The sequence below is a fragment of the Alligator mississippiensis genome, chromosome 4 (assembly GCF_030867095.1).
Source record: "Alligator mississippiensis isolate rAllMis1 chromosome 4, rAllMis1, whole genome shotgun sequence".
Classification (NCBI taxonomy): domain Eukaryota; kingdom Metazoa; phylum Chordata; order Crocodylia; family Alligatoridae; genus Alligator; species Alligator mississippiensis.
Genome location: NC_081827.1, coordinates 148276174 through 148290995, shown reverse-complemented (window position 1 = coordinate 148290995; position 14822 = coordinate 148276174). Strand labels below are relative to the sequence as shown.

The 14822-nt window shown below is 43.4% G+C and overlaps 1 protein-coding gene across 2 annotated transcripts; it reads right to left on the bottom strand.

Moving 5' to 3' along the window:
• Window positions 1–3475: 3475 nt before the first annotated feature.
• Window positions 3476–10591, bottom strand: LOC132250251 (uncharacterized). Of its 2 annotated transcripts, XR_009461911.1 has the most exons (5): window positions 10548–10591; window positions 8487–8612; window positions 4727–7128; window positions 4173–4248; window positions 3476–3666 (listed from the first exon to the last, which is right to left on the bottom strand). XR_009461911.1 is itself a non-coding variant. In XM_059726780.1 (3 exons), exons 1-3 carry the CDS (start codon window positions 5060–5062, stop codon window positions 3527–3529), a joined length of 552 nt encoding a protein of 183 aa, XP_059582763.1. In that variant the 5' UTR covers window positions 5063–5256; the 3' UTR covers window positions 3476–3526. The 2 variants fall into 2 exon arrangements, 1 of the variants encoding a protein (XP_059582763.1); XM_059726780.1 differs by lacking the exons at window positions 8487–8612; window positions 10548–10591 and having other exon boundaries at window positions 4727–5256.
• Between the last annotated feature and the right edge of the window lie 4231 nt (window positions 10592–14822).

The following is a 14822-nucleotide window of genomic DNA, read 5'->3' as shown; positions in this document are numbered from 1 at the left end:
GGAAGGTGGTCTGTGTTTTTAAGTTTCCGTAGCAGGTCTGTGGTGTCTTGGACAAAACTTGCTCTGTGGGTGACAAGCGGTTTTAGGGTGGATTCAACAAAACCTGATATTTCTTCAGTTAGGGTCCCATGGTTGGATATGATAGGTCTGCCAGGGTTCCCTTGTTTGTGGATTTTAGGGAGCATGTAAAAAGTCCCCGGGTTAGGTAGTGGGGGGATCAAGGTCTGTAGTTTTTCTTGTAATCTCGGTGGAAATGATTTGATGGTATTGTTGAGTTTTTTGGTGAAAAGGGGAGTAGGATCTTCTTGTAGTTCTTTGTAGTAGGTGGTGTCAGAGAGCTGTCTGTTGGCTTCCTTTATGTAATCCTCACGGTTTAGGATGACTATGGCTCCTCCTTTATCTGCTGGTTTTATTACTATTTGGTGGTTAGATCTTAGAGATTCTATGGCCTTTTTCTCTGGTAGAGAGAGGTTGTTGTGGTGGCGTGTGTTGCTGATTAATGTAGCTATATCACTCATTTATAATTGATCGAGTATAACCATTCTGGGGTATTTTTGGTGAAAATGGGGTATCAAGCCTTGGTTCAGAAACCAATCTCCCATTTATAAAATTGTTTTTTTATGAGAAAATTGGTTCCAAGTTACAACGTTTCAACTTAAGACACGGTTTTCAGGAACCAAGTGTGTCATAAGTCTGAGGACTGCCTGTATAGATAAAAGCTAGCAAAAGAAGTAAATGAGATGGAAGACTACATGCGTGTAAGGGAATGGTTAAAGACTCCTCAGACAAAGGTCTCCTTTGGTACGCTGCTTTCTCTGCAGAGAGAGTTAAAGGGCTCTGAAGTGAATTGAGACTTAGAATTGAGGCTGGGTGAGGGTTGTCTCCACCAAATTTCTGGATATGTGGGAACCGTGGAACTCCACACTGGACCCGATTAAATGCGTAATGTCTGAGATGGGTATGGATATACCAGCCCTACTCAATGCTAAGTTGGGGTCTGACACTTAAAATCTATTCTAGTATCTGTCTTGCACCTGCATGCCTTGAGCAACCGAAAGTCCTGCAGCCAACAACAAGGGGTTAGAGACTAAATAAAAATGTTCCGAGAATGTTTTATAATGGACTTGCTTATAAAGGTAGGCAGCCTACACATATGGGATACTACCGACCCTTCCTATAATGTATGTAAAATACTGGGAATACAACTGTAATATATAGCACATGGCGTAATTGCATACATTTGCAAACTGTGTACTATTTTTCAGTTTGTTTGGCACCCAGAGGTGCCAAAGGTCACACAAAAGAATGGTATGACTATCTGAATACTGACAGGTGTTTTATATTACAAGTAAGATGAAGATACCTTCTGGAATGCAAGAACCACACTGAACTATTTTCATCTATGCAGAAAGAGTAAACAACATCTCTCACTCTGTACCTGATTGGAAAAAAGAAAAAGCTTTAATTTGAATTTGAACTTCCAGTCTGTTTTTGGTGTCCAAATTAATATTTTGAAGTCTATTTAGGTTCCAATGTAGCTGTGTTTGCTCAGTTCAGAGAAGTATATGAAATGGTTGGTACAAGAAAAATAAATCAATAAATAAAAAGGCAAGGGTTTTTTTAAATATCTGTACTTAGCCTAAAGGACCACATGATAAACCTTGTGTGTGTTACCTTTATACAGCAAAATGGATACTGCCTTGCATAAGAATAAACCATTTAAGGGGCATGATCTGTTGCGCTCAGTGGGTGCCATTATGTTTGGCACTATAGAATCCATTTCTTTATAGTAAGATTTCTTTTTTTTTAATGGATCATATTTTGCTTATGTATGTAGGTTTATAGTGCCATATAAATGAGTTATAAGTACAGGCAAAATTCAGTTGGGCAACTTTGAAAATTTCTCTCAAATGACTTAAAGAAATCAAGGGTTACACATTCCAGGAAGCGAGAGGTTTTTGGTGATATTGTTTGTTGGACTAACAGTAGAACTGGAAGAGGTATTAGATAAGCTTTTGGTCAAGTACCACCATTTCTCAGGTAACTGTCATCAGCATGTGCATGACCATAGAATCTGTCTGCATTACTCTTGTAAGCTTGGCAGCTACCCAGGAGCAGGGAGATAAATGAATTAACAAATTCTCTTCCTTGAGCTGTGATAGCACAGATATTAATGACCAAGTGGTAAACAAGTATTTAGAAGAAACTACTCTTTTGGCCCTTTTTCATTAATAAACATTTGAGGGAATGTTTTTTTGGGTTTTTTTTAGTGTCTGAGCTAACATTAGAAACATTTAAAAAATGAATAAAGTTTAAAAATAAAAATGGATAAGACAAATTAGAGTAGCCAGAGCAAGTAGAAGGAGAACAGCAAGTGTAGAAACATTCCAATCACAGGCACCTCTGCTTACTTCACTAAAGCAGTTTTGTCTGACAAGCACTGCTTTACTGACAGGTTTTCTGACTTTGGAAATTCATGCACAGGAGCCATAGAAAATCTAAAAATACTGCAAAGCTGCAAATTCATCTTTGGCCAGTAGGTGATGGCAGCTCACCAGCAAGCCTATAATGAGTTAGGGCTACAGGAAACTGGTTGAACACATGCCCTACTGTTCTCATTTGCAAAGTGCTTATTGCCAGGGGAAGGAAAAAGCTTGGGGCTTGAGGGGAGAAGGCAGAAATGGGAGAAGCCTTTGGGGTTAAATTTGGGGGACAAAGTAGCAGCAAGGACAAGGGAGTGACTGAGAATGGAAAGGTAGAAGGGGAAAATGTAGTGTTAAGATAGACTACATCAAATACAAGAACTGTACAGTGATAAAAATGATATAAAAGCATGGAAGGTAACTTAAGATTTTGTATTAGAATGAGAGTCTGAAGCTGGGTCTGTGCAGCTTTATGATATGCGATGGAAAAAGAAGTGCAGGTTTATGGAGTTGGCACAAGCATGGAAATGCATGAGCAAGTCCTTTTCCATAGCGTTTCATTCCCATTCTCAGTTTTCACTAAACACTGTTTTTTTGTTGATAATCTTTGAGTCCACTACCACTACGGGAAGCTCTCTGTAACTATCTCTTTATAAGAAGAGTGTATGCTAAGGCAGATTTTATTTTCTTGGCAGTTAATCACTCTAGGGTTACTATATTTCCAGGATCAAAACAGAGGACACCTATGGGGAGTGGGGTGGGGGGAGGGGGTAGCTGGTGGCGGGGAGAGGAGAAGAGGGGGAAGAGTATATATATATATATATATATATATATATATATATATGTATATATGGGGGGGGTCAGTGATATGCCTGTACCCAGCCTCTGCCCTTCACTCCTAAGCCCCTGCCCCCCGCCCTGCCAGTGCCTCTCACTCCTGATCCACAGCCCCCTGCTTCCCCCAGCACTGCCTTCTCTGTCTGCCCTCTTTGTTGAGTTTAACTACATGAGAATGAAGTTGCAAATAATCACAGAATACAATTATCAGACCACATTTTTTCATGACTTTATTTATATTTTTTTCTGTTTTTTCCAAAACAACATTAACGTGTAGGTGTAATTTCTGGTGATACTTCCCGAAGGTTCCTGCGGTGTAGTAGGCAACTTGAAAGAAAACACCGTACTCTGGATAGAGCATTTGGAACCCTCATAAAAAATGAAGACACTTTTTTTGGAGCAGCTGCTGTGGAGAAAAGAGAGCAGTCACTTAATATAGAAAAATAAAGCGTGGGTGTGCAAAGGTCATTTAGTCCAATGTCCTTTCTCAAGAAACAAGCCTCTCCTGTGGACAGGATTTGATTTGGTACAGGGAAACACATTTGGATTTCTAATCCAGTCTTGTTATCACTCAGTCATTGCACTTAGCCAAAAATGGAGTCTACAAGCAGAGGGAATAAGCCATGCGTGCTATGAAGGTGCGTGTTAGGGTGGGGCACTGATAACCAGGTTGACTGGATCCTCTGCTGTGGCCGAGCTCTGCAGGATGTTGTATCTGAAGGTCAGGACTTAACTATCTCTTTCCAGCAGTGTTACATGTGAGGTGATAGGTAGGGCAGAAATGATGGTCTCTGGCTAGGTCAATGAATGTGGATTCAGGAGGCCTAGAGTCACTTCCTGCCTTAGCTACAGACTTCCTTGTGACCTTGAGTACATCACCTGACTTAGCCAGTGTCACTTCCTCATGCATACCTGTATCAACATCCATGTCTTCTGGTGTGGGAGATCTTTGTTCATTCTGGCTAGCGCCTGCAGCCAGCGTTTCCAACTGTTCCGTGGAAAGAGTAAAAAAAAAAAGAGTTAAGAAGGACTCTGTTTGATCTGTGCTCCTCAACATTACACCGCCACAGAATGAGGGACAGGCAGTGGTGGTGGGGCTGTCCTCCCAGCCACGGTTCCTGGTGGTGCCATGAATGGCCAGGTGAAGCCCGAGTCCATGTGTGGAACGAGGGCCCCTTGTGTCCTACCTTCTGAAGTCAAGGGTGGAGCAGTCTTGCATACAGGAGCCTCAGCTCAGCCCCTCCCCTGCCTCCTCTGCTTTCCCGAAATCCCAGCTAGCAAGGGTCCTCCACACTGAAGGCCCACTGCAGGCACTCTACGAGATGGCCTACCACCTCTATAAGAGCATTCAGCATTCATAGTAAATGGGCTTTCAATGCAATATGATCATCTTAACAAAAGATCCAGTTACAAGCAAGATGGCATTCACAAAACAGGATTGCCTCAGCCTTATTCTTTCTACTTACCTCCCCTGGTCTAACGGACACTTGGGAAAGGACCATGTCGGCAATTCTGCCTGGGTTCATTGCACTTCGGCTTGGTGTTGCTGGATTGTCACCACCAGCCTGTAAAAAGGGGCAATCAGAGAGTTCCTCAATTATTACTATAGCCATTTCTTGAGGAAAAAATAAATCGAAACCTGTTATGTCATCATGAAGTTCTTGCTCAGATCCAGATATTTGTAACATATTCCTGGAAACAGAAAGAACAACTTCATTAACTGCGTCTTCACGCTCTGGAGGTAAATGTTCATTTGTAGCTGCCACAAGGCTGATTTTATGTTTGGACAGGCCTTGTTCCATGGCCTCTTTAAGGTCCTCAACAATTTCATTCACTTTGGATCGTGATAAATGTCTTCTGGAAGTTGGGCTTGTGCCGTCAGTTGAACTTAAAAGACTTTTGCAAGGAATCGACTTAATATTTCTTCCACAAATGTCACGGGTACCACAAGAATAGGTGGGTTTATAGGTGGCTTTGGCAGTTTCTCGATTGTGCCAAAATCAGCAGGGAATTTCTCAACAATCCTAACAGCTTCTGTTGAAGTTGAAACAAGCAATGTCTCCCCCTCTGAACTGCCTTGAAATTCAGGTTTGGCAACTTCTTTTGCTATGGAAGCCGCTATCCTATTAGCTAAAATATCTGTCTTATCTGTTAGGTTTCCGCAAACAAAAATGTCAGAGTCAGAATGGTCTCCAGTGCTTGTGGAAGCCAAATGGAATATGTCTCCCATAGCCGGCCTGTCTTCAGTGCCTAAAAATTCTCTTTCATTGATATGTTTGTTCATGTTCATCTGGTGTTGTGACAGGACTACTTGCAAAGCATGCAGTATTTTCCTAGTTGCTCCATTCAGTAACAAAATCTTTTCTCTGTCCAAATCGGGAAAGGGAAAGAGGGAAGAAAGTGTTGACATAAGGTTTGCTTCTAGTTTTTCTATGATGAGGGGAGCTATCTTACTAAGATATGATGATAAACTGTTTGGGTGATGCAAAGGCTCAGTAACATTTGTTAGTGTAACTTTTTCAGCAATCTCGTCAGCTCCAGCACAGTGGTGAAGCAGTAATTCTTCAGAAAGAGAGTTCTGCAGTGGATGTCCAGAAACCTCTTGGACGACCAAGTCACAGAGAGCTTCAGAAATAACCATGCACCCATTTCTTAGACAGTTCTGCATATTTAATCTAGACTGAAACTGTGTCAAAAGCTTATTATAGACTGCATCAGCAATTCTTTGAATCGTGTCCTCCGCCCTGGAATGCGGCTGTTCAGTATGCAGGCTGGAAGAGTTCTCATCTTCAGAGATTTTTGCCATGACTTTACTGATTATCTTCATGTGAATTAAGTCAAATTCTGCAAAATCCATTTTATTTTCTGTAGAGGAAGATGTGCTGGCGGTGGCAGGGAGAATGTTAGATAAAAGCCTGCTGATTAGATCTTCCAAAAATTTGTGGCATACCCCCAGAACAGATGGTGTGGGACTTTGGCCTCGGGCGTTACTTTTGGTAGGATCTTCTAAAAGCTTTTCAGCATCAATTTCTCCAGGTTCTGGAGGGTTATACGGAACTGAAGAGGGTGCCTTTGCTTTTTCCTCTTGGTAACCAGTAATTTTTCTCTTCATCAAACCACCAAAGCTCTCTGCTGGCACACTGTTGTTGTTTTGCATGTCTGCGTAAACTGAGACTTGGGAAGCTCTTTCTTGCATAAGGTCAGAAAAACTGGAAAGAATAATTTTGGCCGTCAATGTGTCTATGTCAGGGGAGAGACCCTGGTCTTCAGAAGGCTGCAGGTTTGTGGCCTGACATATGGAAAGCTTATTTAGGATTGAATCAGCTCCAGCTGTGCTGATACATGAGGGATTGCTTCCAGGGATTGGAATGTCCTGAATATGTGGGTTTTGTGATAGGACTATTTTGCTTATTAGTTCATCATATATCTCTTTAAAAAAAGCATCAGCATAAATACTGGTTGGTGACTGCAGTGTTTGAGGCTCAGCTGTGCATGTTGCCAGGGGCTTGCTGAAATCTCCCTGCATTGCTACTTCCTCTTTGGGAAATACCTTTCTGAATGATGGAAAAAAAGGCTTTCTTGCAAGGTGCCTTCTTGTTGGAGACTGGCTAGGTGCCTGTTGAGAAAACAGTTGGATTATTTTCCTTCTCCTCCCTCTCCTCATACATCCCGGTGATCTGCTGGGTGTTCTGTTTCTGTCTGTGAAGACAAAGTTTTTGGCATTGCCCTCATCATCTCCCCTGTCTCTCTCTGCGATTTTTCTTCCTTCATATTGAATTATTGCTGGATATATTATGTCTGTTACCTCAGACACAAACCACGTCATTATTTTTGTAATTTCATTGGTTATGTCTTTGGTCTTGTTTTTCTGTAGCAGGAACAAATGAGAAGGGACAATAAATGTGTTAATTAATTCCTCCATTCTCCCTTCTGTACATGGCAACAGCTGTCTAATGGGTGCGATTCAAACTTTTAGGATAAACAATAACAGCCCCCCCATGAAAAGTGACATGTATCACCAGAGCCGTTTGGATAGGGCGGGATATAAAACTTACGGAATAAATATAGGAAATAAAGAAACAGCCAGTTTGGGAAAGTCAGTGAAGGACAAACTAGGATATAGGTTGCTTCTCCTTGAGTTTGTTTCTGAAGGGCCAAAGTGCAGTCTGAAGACCACGGAAGAAAATTCTGCCCATCTTGAAGCCCAAGAGGGGTTTGTTACTGATTTTAGCAGGGCCAGGATTCCTCCACATGAGCATAGAGATGATCTATTTTTGCCAGTTTACCCTATTACAAGTGTCAGGGGGGCTAGAAGTTGGATATATGTTTGGACTTACTCTGTGCAAAGGACCCTGTGTCCAGAGACTCTGCCACATTGGGACTGTCTCACTTGTTTCCAAAAAGAATGTGAAAGATTGTGTAGAACAGTGCCATTTGGTGACTCTTGCACAATAATACACGTCATGGCAGGGTGCACTTTATCTTTCATTTGTGGCATCATCAGCTTCCACTTTTGATGTCTCCCCATGCCCTGACTTCTTACCCAAGAGGATAATCTTTTCTTGTTTGTGCCTTTTTAGCAATTGGCGTAAATCTAGGCTGCTGATTACCTGACATGAAAAACAGTACATTCCTAGGATAGTCCTAAATGTTGAGTGTAAACTGCTTGCAAGTCTAGGATCTGTGTCCCAGACTCTGCTATAAAAAAACAATTCAGGGGGTGAATAAGGGTAAAAAGCTTGGCCCTACTGAATTAAATGGGAGTTTTGACATTGGCTTTGGTGTAGCCACAGTTTTGCCTAAGGTACATAACCGTTTTAATGGAAAGACAGTGAAAAGACAGATACAACAGTGGAGACAACCCCTGGAGATCAGGACCTTGATCAGGACTGTGAGAACTCTGCTCATCAAATTAAAAAACTGACAGGGTCCAGTTTCCTTCTGTGTTGTACCCTGATCCTACAAACATTGATGCAAGTGGCTACGAAACAATCACGGGAGAAGTCCTATTGAGCTCCCTGGGATCACAGACATTTTTGAAGTAAAGCATGAGCATGTTGTTAGATTGGGGCTGTAGTCATCACCTTCTTTATGAAATTCCAAATAGAACTGCCAGCAAAACCACTGATTACTATTGACTCTAGCCATTTACCGATTTACCTCTAGCCATTTACCGATTTACTGATGACCTATGTATATAAATTGTATTGTGGCTTTGTTTCTAACCTTCATTGCTTTAGGAAGCGTATGTTGTTTCCTTTTGCTCTGTCGGTTTCTTTGTCCGTCCATCCGATATGTCGTCTAAGAAGCTAATGAGTTTTTTGTATTCTGTGGAAAACCTGGCAAAATCTCCTGAGAAACATGTAAACAGTTGGTTAATATCACTTCTGGTGCAATCAATTTTTCTTTCACCTCCTCCTTTCCCTGGGTTTCTTTTTGCTAAAGCAATGGTAGCATTTTTTAACAAATTCCAAGAAGTTGCTAATACCATTTGTGAGCTATAGCTTGGAGGCTTGCAAACTGTTTCAGTGGAGTGTATTGCTGATGAATGAACACAGGCCACATCCTGTCTTTTTGAAGGCACAATGAAAGTGGAAGGATGCACCTTTCCTTTATGAGCCAGGAAGGGGACCATGCTCAGTATCTCTCTTTTCTGTGAGATGTTCTAAGTCACCTTCTCCACACATTTTATAGTAAGGTGCTGGGATGCTTAGCAAGGAGCCAAGAATGAGGAAATATGGAACCGAGACAAGGCCAAGTTGGAGGGGACCCAAAAAGAGTTGAGGCTTGTTGGAGAGAGAAAATGGGCACAAGGCTCTGGGTCACTAGAGTGCACCTCTGTCCAGATCCTGGGATAGACCTGAATATCCACGAGTCTACCCCACTCTTCTGCTGCCAGCAAATTTCTGTGAGCCCTATTTGTAGAGTGTGCCCCTTCTCCCTCTACCTCCCCCTCACCGTTCCCCTCTCTCCCTCTCCCTGTCCCTTTCCTCCCTCCCCCCTACACTGGTGGACAGAGAGATAGACAACCCATTGTTGCTGTCAGTTCCCGAATCAACTTCAATGGCAGAACCCACTCCTAATTTCTGTCGAGTGCCACTTTTTGCCCCCTTTTCTCCTTGCCATGTACTGATGCTTGGCCCTTATTTGCTGCCTTCCCTTTTTCTTGCTTAATGCAGAGGGGCTTAGAGACAAAGAGTTTTCTTTCTTGAATGTGGAGTCATGGCTCTTTGGCCAGATGATGAACTATTTTCCTAGGATTCTCCATTTCTGTTTGTATTTTTTGTAATGTTTTCCTCCTATCAGTTGCGTTTCGCATTATCTTCAACTTGGGGGGATTAGATGATTAGAAACACTGATTATGTGATGTGATGTCATGGCCATATAATTACAGGCTTAAGCTCTCCTCTGTGACAGCATGGAATGTAATTGGATCACAATCACCTTGCGCTAAGCAACCACCTGGCCATTGTGTCCTAGCATCAAATGCTCTGCTCCATGATTGGCTATGTCTGGCTCATTTGAATAAAAGCCATATCTTTCCTCCCAGTAGGGTTGGAGTATTGTTGTAGCCATGAAGGTCTGGGCAATATGCTAGGATCAAGGTGATTTTAGGGATCTCTTTTCTTGGACCAAGCATATAGGTGGGAAAGAATTCCCCACTTCAGTGTTGATTTTTCTGTCACGTTTTTCTCCCAGTCACAGTCTTTTTGCGTAGTTAGAGAAGTTTCTGGGCACCAGGTGCCCTTCTTCTGTGCCCTTGTCTAACATCACTCCCAAATTTTACGCCTGGCCCAATAAAAGACACCTCCTTTGCTTGATCCCCAGTGGATGAGACTTGGAGCAGCCCCTTTGTTTGCAGTGCAGCAGCACCCAAGTCAGAGTGACAGACAGCTGGAGAGACAGAGCGAGCTGCAGGGGAATATGGGGATCAAAGCTCCCTGCCCATCAAAAGGGGACAACTCAGGTATTTTGTCCTGAGCCCAAACATTCCTGGGGGCCTGAACTGGCTGAGATTTGGCAGAGCTCATAACTGGCTTTTACACCAAAGTTACTTGCTAGGGCCCTGTGACCTGGGCCTAAATTACAGACTGTGACTGAGAAGGGCCACAACCCTGAACTCATGAACCATGAGGAAGTATTGGGGACCAGGCAGAGAGAGGAGCCCAACTGCACCACTTGGCCCAAACCTGAGAGTTTCTGGGGGTTGCACCTGTGTGGCGGGAGGGATACACAGATAAGAGAGGTGGCCCTGGGACCAGAAATAGGAATCAGATTCTCCCTTACCTGTAGGAGCTTCAGCCAGAGAGACCTGCCACCATAAAGGTGTGTTCTGGTCTGAGCCTCTGGCCTGGGGTTCTGGAATTTATCCTGCAGGCTGATATCAGCCCTCTATGAGGTCACTGTCTCTCTGGCCCAATGCCTGATATCCTACCAATGCCCCTCTATGACCTCACTGTCTGCCCCACCCTCCCCACCCAGCCGGGCTCATCCCCTACCTATAGCCGCCCCTCCACTATATAGTCTAGCAAATCCTGTGTGCCATCCCTGACAGTGCCCAGTGCTCAGTGCCAGAGACTGGAGAGAATGGTACAAGAGAACCCCATCCTGGACAGTGGGGGGACTAGTCTGGGCAGAGAGGGGACAGTTCTGCCAAAGTGCATGTAGTGAGTGCAATCTGCCCAGCAGTGCGAGTGACAAAAACCAAGGGTGTTTATATACATGCTCTGGGAGTGTGGGAGGGCGGTGCTTTAGTTAGAGTGGCTCTGAGAGCCATCATGTGCATCAGTGTCCCCATGTTAAAAAATGGCAGTGGGGGCACTTCAACTACAGCTCACTGAAAGCTTTAGTTAAAGCACCCCTGACAGCATTTTTCAGCACAGGGACACTGATACACGTGACACTGGAGTCTGCTGGAGTAATTACCATGCTCCAGCAAACTCAAGTCTGCTTCCACACACTGTAATTACAGTGTGTCAGAGCAGCCTTGCTGTATGTTAGGGGTTTTCAATAAAGGGTACGTGTACCCCTGGGGGTACTTGGGATGGCTTCAGGGGGTATTCAGCAGTGGGCGCCGCCACTGCCACTCTGCCAATTCAACATGGGGGTGGGGGAAAGCCCCTCATCCTGAATTTGAGTACCAGATGGAGAGGCAGACAGTTGCTGCAGCTCCAGTTCTGGTCCAAACCCCAGCCCCAACCCTGGCTCAAGGTTGGAGCCATGGCTGCTTCCCCCCACACTGAAACCTGCCCCTGAGTGTTGGGGGATCATTTTATATTCAAAGTTGTCTTGGATTTGGGTAAATACAGTAATCTTGGTCTATCAACTTCAAATATTAAACATGAGAACTAAAATGTGCATTGGAAAGAAACACCTAAGTCAAATGGCCGCTGGCTGTCCACTGCCCCAAAAAAGATGGGGACACACTGTCATCCTGAGCTGACATCAGCTCTAAATACTAACTACTTTATTATTTGTTGTTTTGGGGAGGACCCCTAAGCAAAATCTAAAATGGTCAGTGTGGAATGGCTCTGTAACTGTGCAAGAATATTGTGTTCTTCCTTTTTTCTGTGAAGAATACCCAGGGCCACTGAATTCATAGCAAACTCCCACTGACTTGCATAGAGTCAAGTTTTCACTTTTGTCTGTGAAAAATCTTTGCTTACATTTTAAAAAGTTATTTCTAGCACTACCGTTTTGGAAGTGCAGTTAGATTAGAAAGGCATCAGGATTCTTCTACTCCATCAATTTATTAGCAACCTTTTAAAAGAAATGTTAATTAGCGAATGCTTATTGGTGATGGCTCTATAGAAAAGAAGAGGTTCTAGGGTTAGTTTACACTGCAGTGCTCAAAACAACTGGAGTTGTAAACGGAATAAATGGAGCTGTTCTGAACGTTTAAACCATGTCATAAGTTTCTATTTTATTTGACTCTCCTTTCTGATTACAACTGCATTTGAAACAGAAGTTATAATGCAGTCTTTCTGTACTGGTAATTCATTAAACATAACCAGGACTCATTCATTTATCTCTGTAAGTAGGGGAAAGGTTCACTGCTTTATTTTATATATCTTTTATTATTGTCTCAAAACACCTGGTGCCAGGGCTAATAAACTCCCAGGAGACATTATTATACATCCAAGGAAATATTTTAGTTCTGCGATGTACTCTATAGTGGAAACCTTTTATCCATATGTATGGGGGGTTTTTTTTAAATGGTCAATCACTTTCAGCAGTGTTTCATCTTTTTAGTTGAAAGATGAACTTTTGATTTGTTATTACTAAACCACAAATATAATGTGAAATGTATATGCTAAATTCTTTCTACTTTTTGAAACAATTGAAAGAATCCCTGCAGACTTCTGACCTTTTTTTGTGTGAATGAGCTGGGTTGGTGACAAGCTATCAGATACATTTATGTAGAAAGCAGAACCAAAAGATGGTTGGTTCAAAGTAATTTTTGTCACATAGTATCTTACATGTAACATAGAATATCAACCTGGAGGGGTTGAAATGTTAAGGGTTTAGGAATACGGCTGTGTGAAATTTTGGCAGCTGTTTCATTTTGGAGGTGTTTCGGGCCGTTTCAGCGTCTGAAACACCAAATCCAAATTGTAACAGAAGGCTCAGAAACTTCTCCAAAACAAAACGAGGCATCCAAAATGTTTTGGAAAATTTCAGAGATTCGGAGCCAGGCCTGCAGGGAAACAGCTGCCCTGCTGCGCGACTTGGCTCCACAGGGAGTAGAGATCCGTGCCGGGAGTCTCCTCACTGCTGCTGCCGCCCTGCACTGTCCTGGTGAAACAGGGCTGCATGGGGCGGGCAGTGGTGCTGAGGAGATCCCCGGCCCAGATCTCTGCTCCCTGAAGAGCCAGGTTGTGTGGCAGGGCAGTGCTGGTCCCTGCCACGCAGCCTGGCTCTGCAGTGGTGAGGAGACCCCGGCATTGTTGTCTTCTCCCTGTGGAGCCAGGTTGCATGGCAGGGCAGTGCTGGTCCCTGCCATGTGACCTGGCTTTGCAGGGAGCAGAGATGGGGCAGCGTGGGGCGGGCAGCGGGGGCAAGGAGACCCCGGCACGGATCTCTGCTCCCTACAGAGACCAGTCATGCCACAGGGTACAGCAGGCTTGCTCGCTGCTCTGCACTGCTTCTCTGCCCCATGACCTAGCAGCTCTGCCTGGATGGGCAGTAGGACTGTGCAAAACTTGCAGCCTGTTTGAAACAGATTCGGAGGAGATTCAGCTGAAACGAAACAGGACAGTGATCCGAAACACTGAAACGAATCACTGTCCTCTGAAATGGCCGAATCCGAAACTGAATCGAAACACAGCTGTTTTAAACAGCTCTAATTAGGAAGATACTGCAAAATTACTATGACACTACAGAAATGAAGACAGCCAGATCCAGAACTCATCTAGGTGGACAGTTTGTTAAGCAGTATTTTATGCCAGGAATGATAACAATCTGAGGCCTGACTAATTTCATAAATATCTGCTGCCAAACTCTGGCCCTCCCTTTTTTAATACCAAATGGAATCAACAAATAGTGAAAACAATAATACAATGCAGCTCTGAATATAACTACAAAGTAGACATGGTTTCAAAGACATAAAAGCTGAATTAAATAATCATCTTTAGAGGTTAAATAAGAATGGGTATATTTGGATTTAATTTGTAGAAAGTCGGATGGCTTAGACATCTGACACTTGCCATGGTAACCTAGCAAGGTTTATCGTTGGAGAAATGTTTTATGTATGTCTGGGTTGTGTGTGTTATAGTCACATGGGTCTGATGATAGCCAAGGGATAACTGAAAGAGCTGTCATATAATCAAGAGATGTTCTGTCAATTACTTTGTGTACCACTGGAAGGTGCCTATTTTATGTGTAATTAAAGTAATTACTTCTATGCAATTTACATGTCAGATTTACAGCAGCATAACTATGCATATAAAAATCACCGTGCATTCAGGGAAATGCCTCACTTTACACACACAGTTTTGAATAACAGAGCTTATGTAGGTCCTTAGTGTTGGATTTCACCCCCCTTGTGCATCTTTGAAATGGATGGAATCCCTTGCTATTGCAAGTATGGGTAAAATGTGGCTCTTGGGTGTAATCCTTTAAGCAACAATTAAATGTTATTCTTACATAAGTAGAAATGAATAGTGGCATGCACACAGTTATTCATTATCATACATATTAAGAAATGGTCATTAGACTTGTTTCCTTTTCAGGGTAAAGTTTACTAAATCAGGGGTTGGTAACCTATGGCCTGTGAGCCAGACCCAGCCCAGAAAGTAGAGTAAAAGCTTTGCTATCTGGCATGAGTGGGATGAGGAGGGTGCCGGTTATCTAAAAATCCCGTTTTAACGGAATTAACACGGTGGTGGCAGCAGTGGTGGTGGCAGCAGCAGCATTGTGAGGTGGCGTGCAAACTCCTCCCCCCTCAACATCCGGCCGGCCAAGTGGCACCTGTGCGGCCCGCAGAGGGGAGCCACTGCCCTCAAGTTCCCCCCACCCCCCTGGCCCTGCTCAAGAAATACTTGATGTGCTTGTCGGATAATA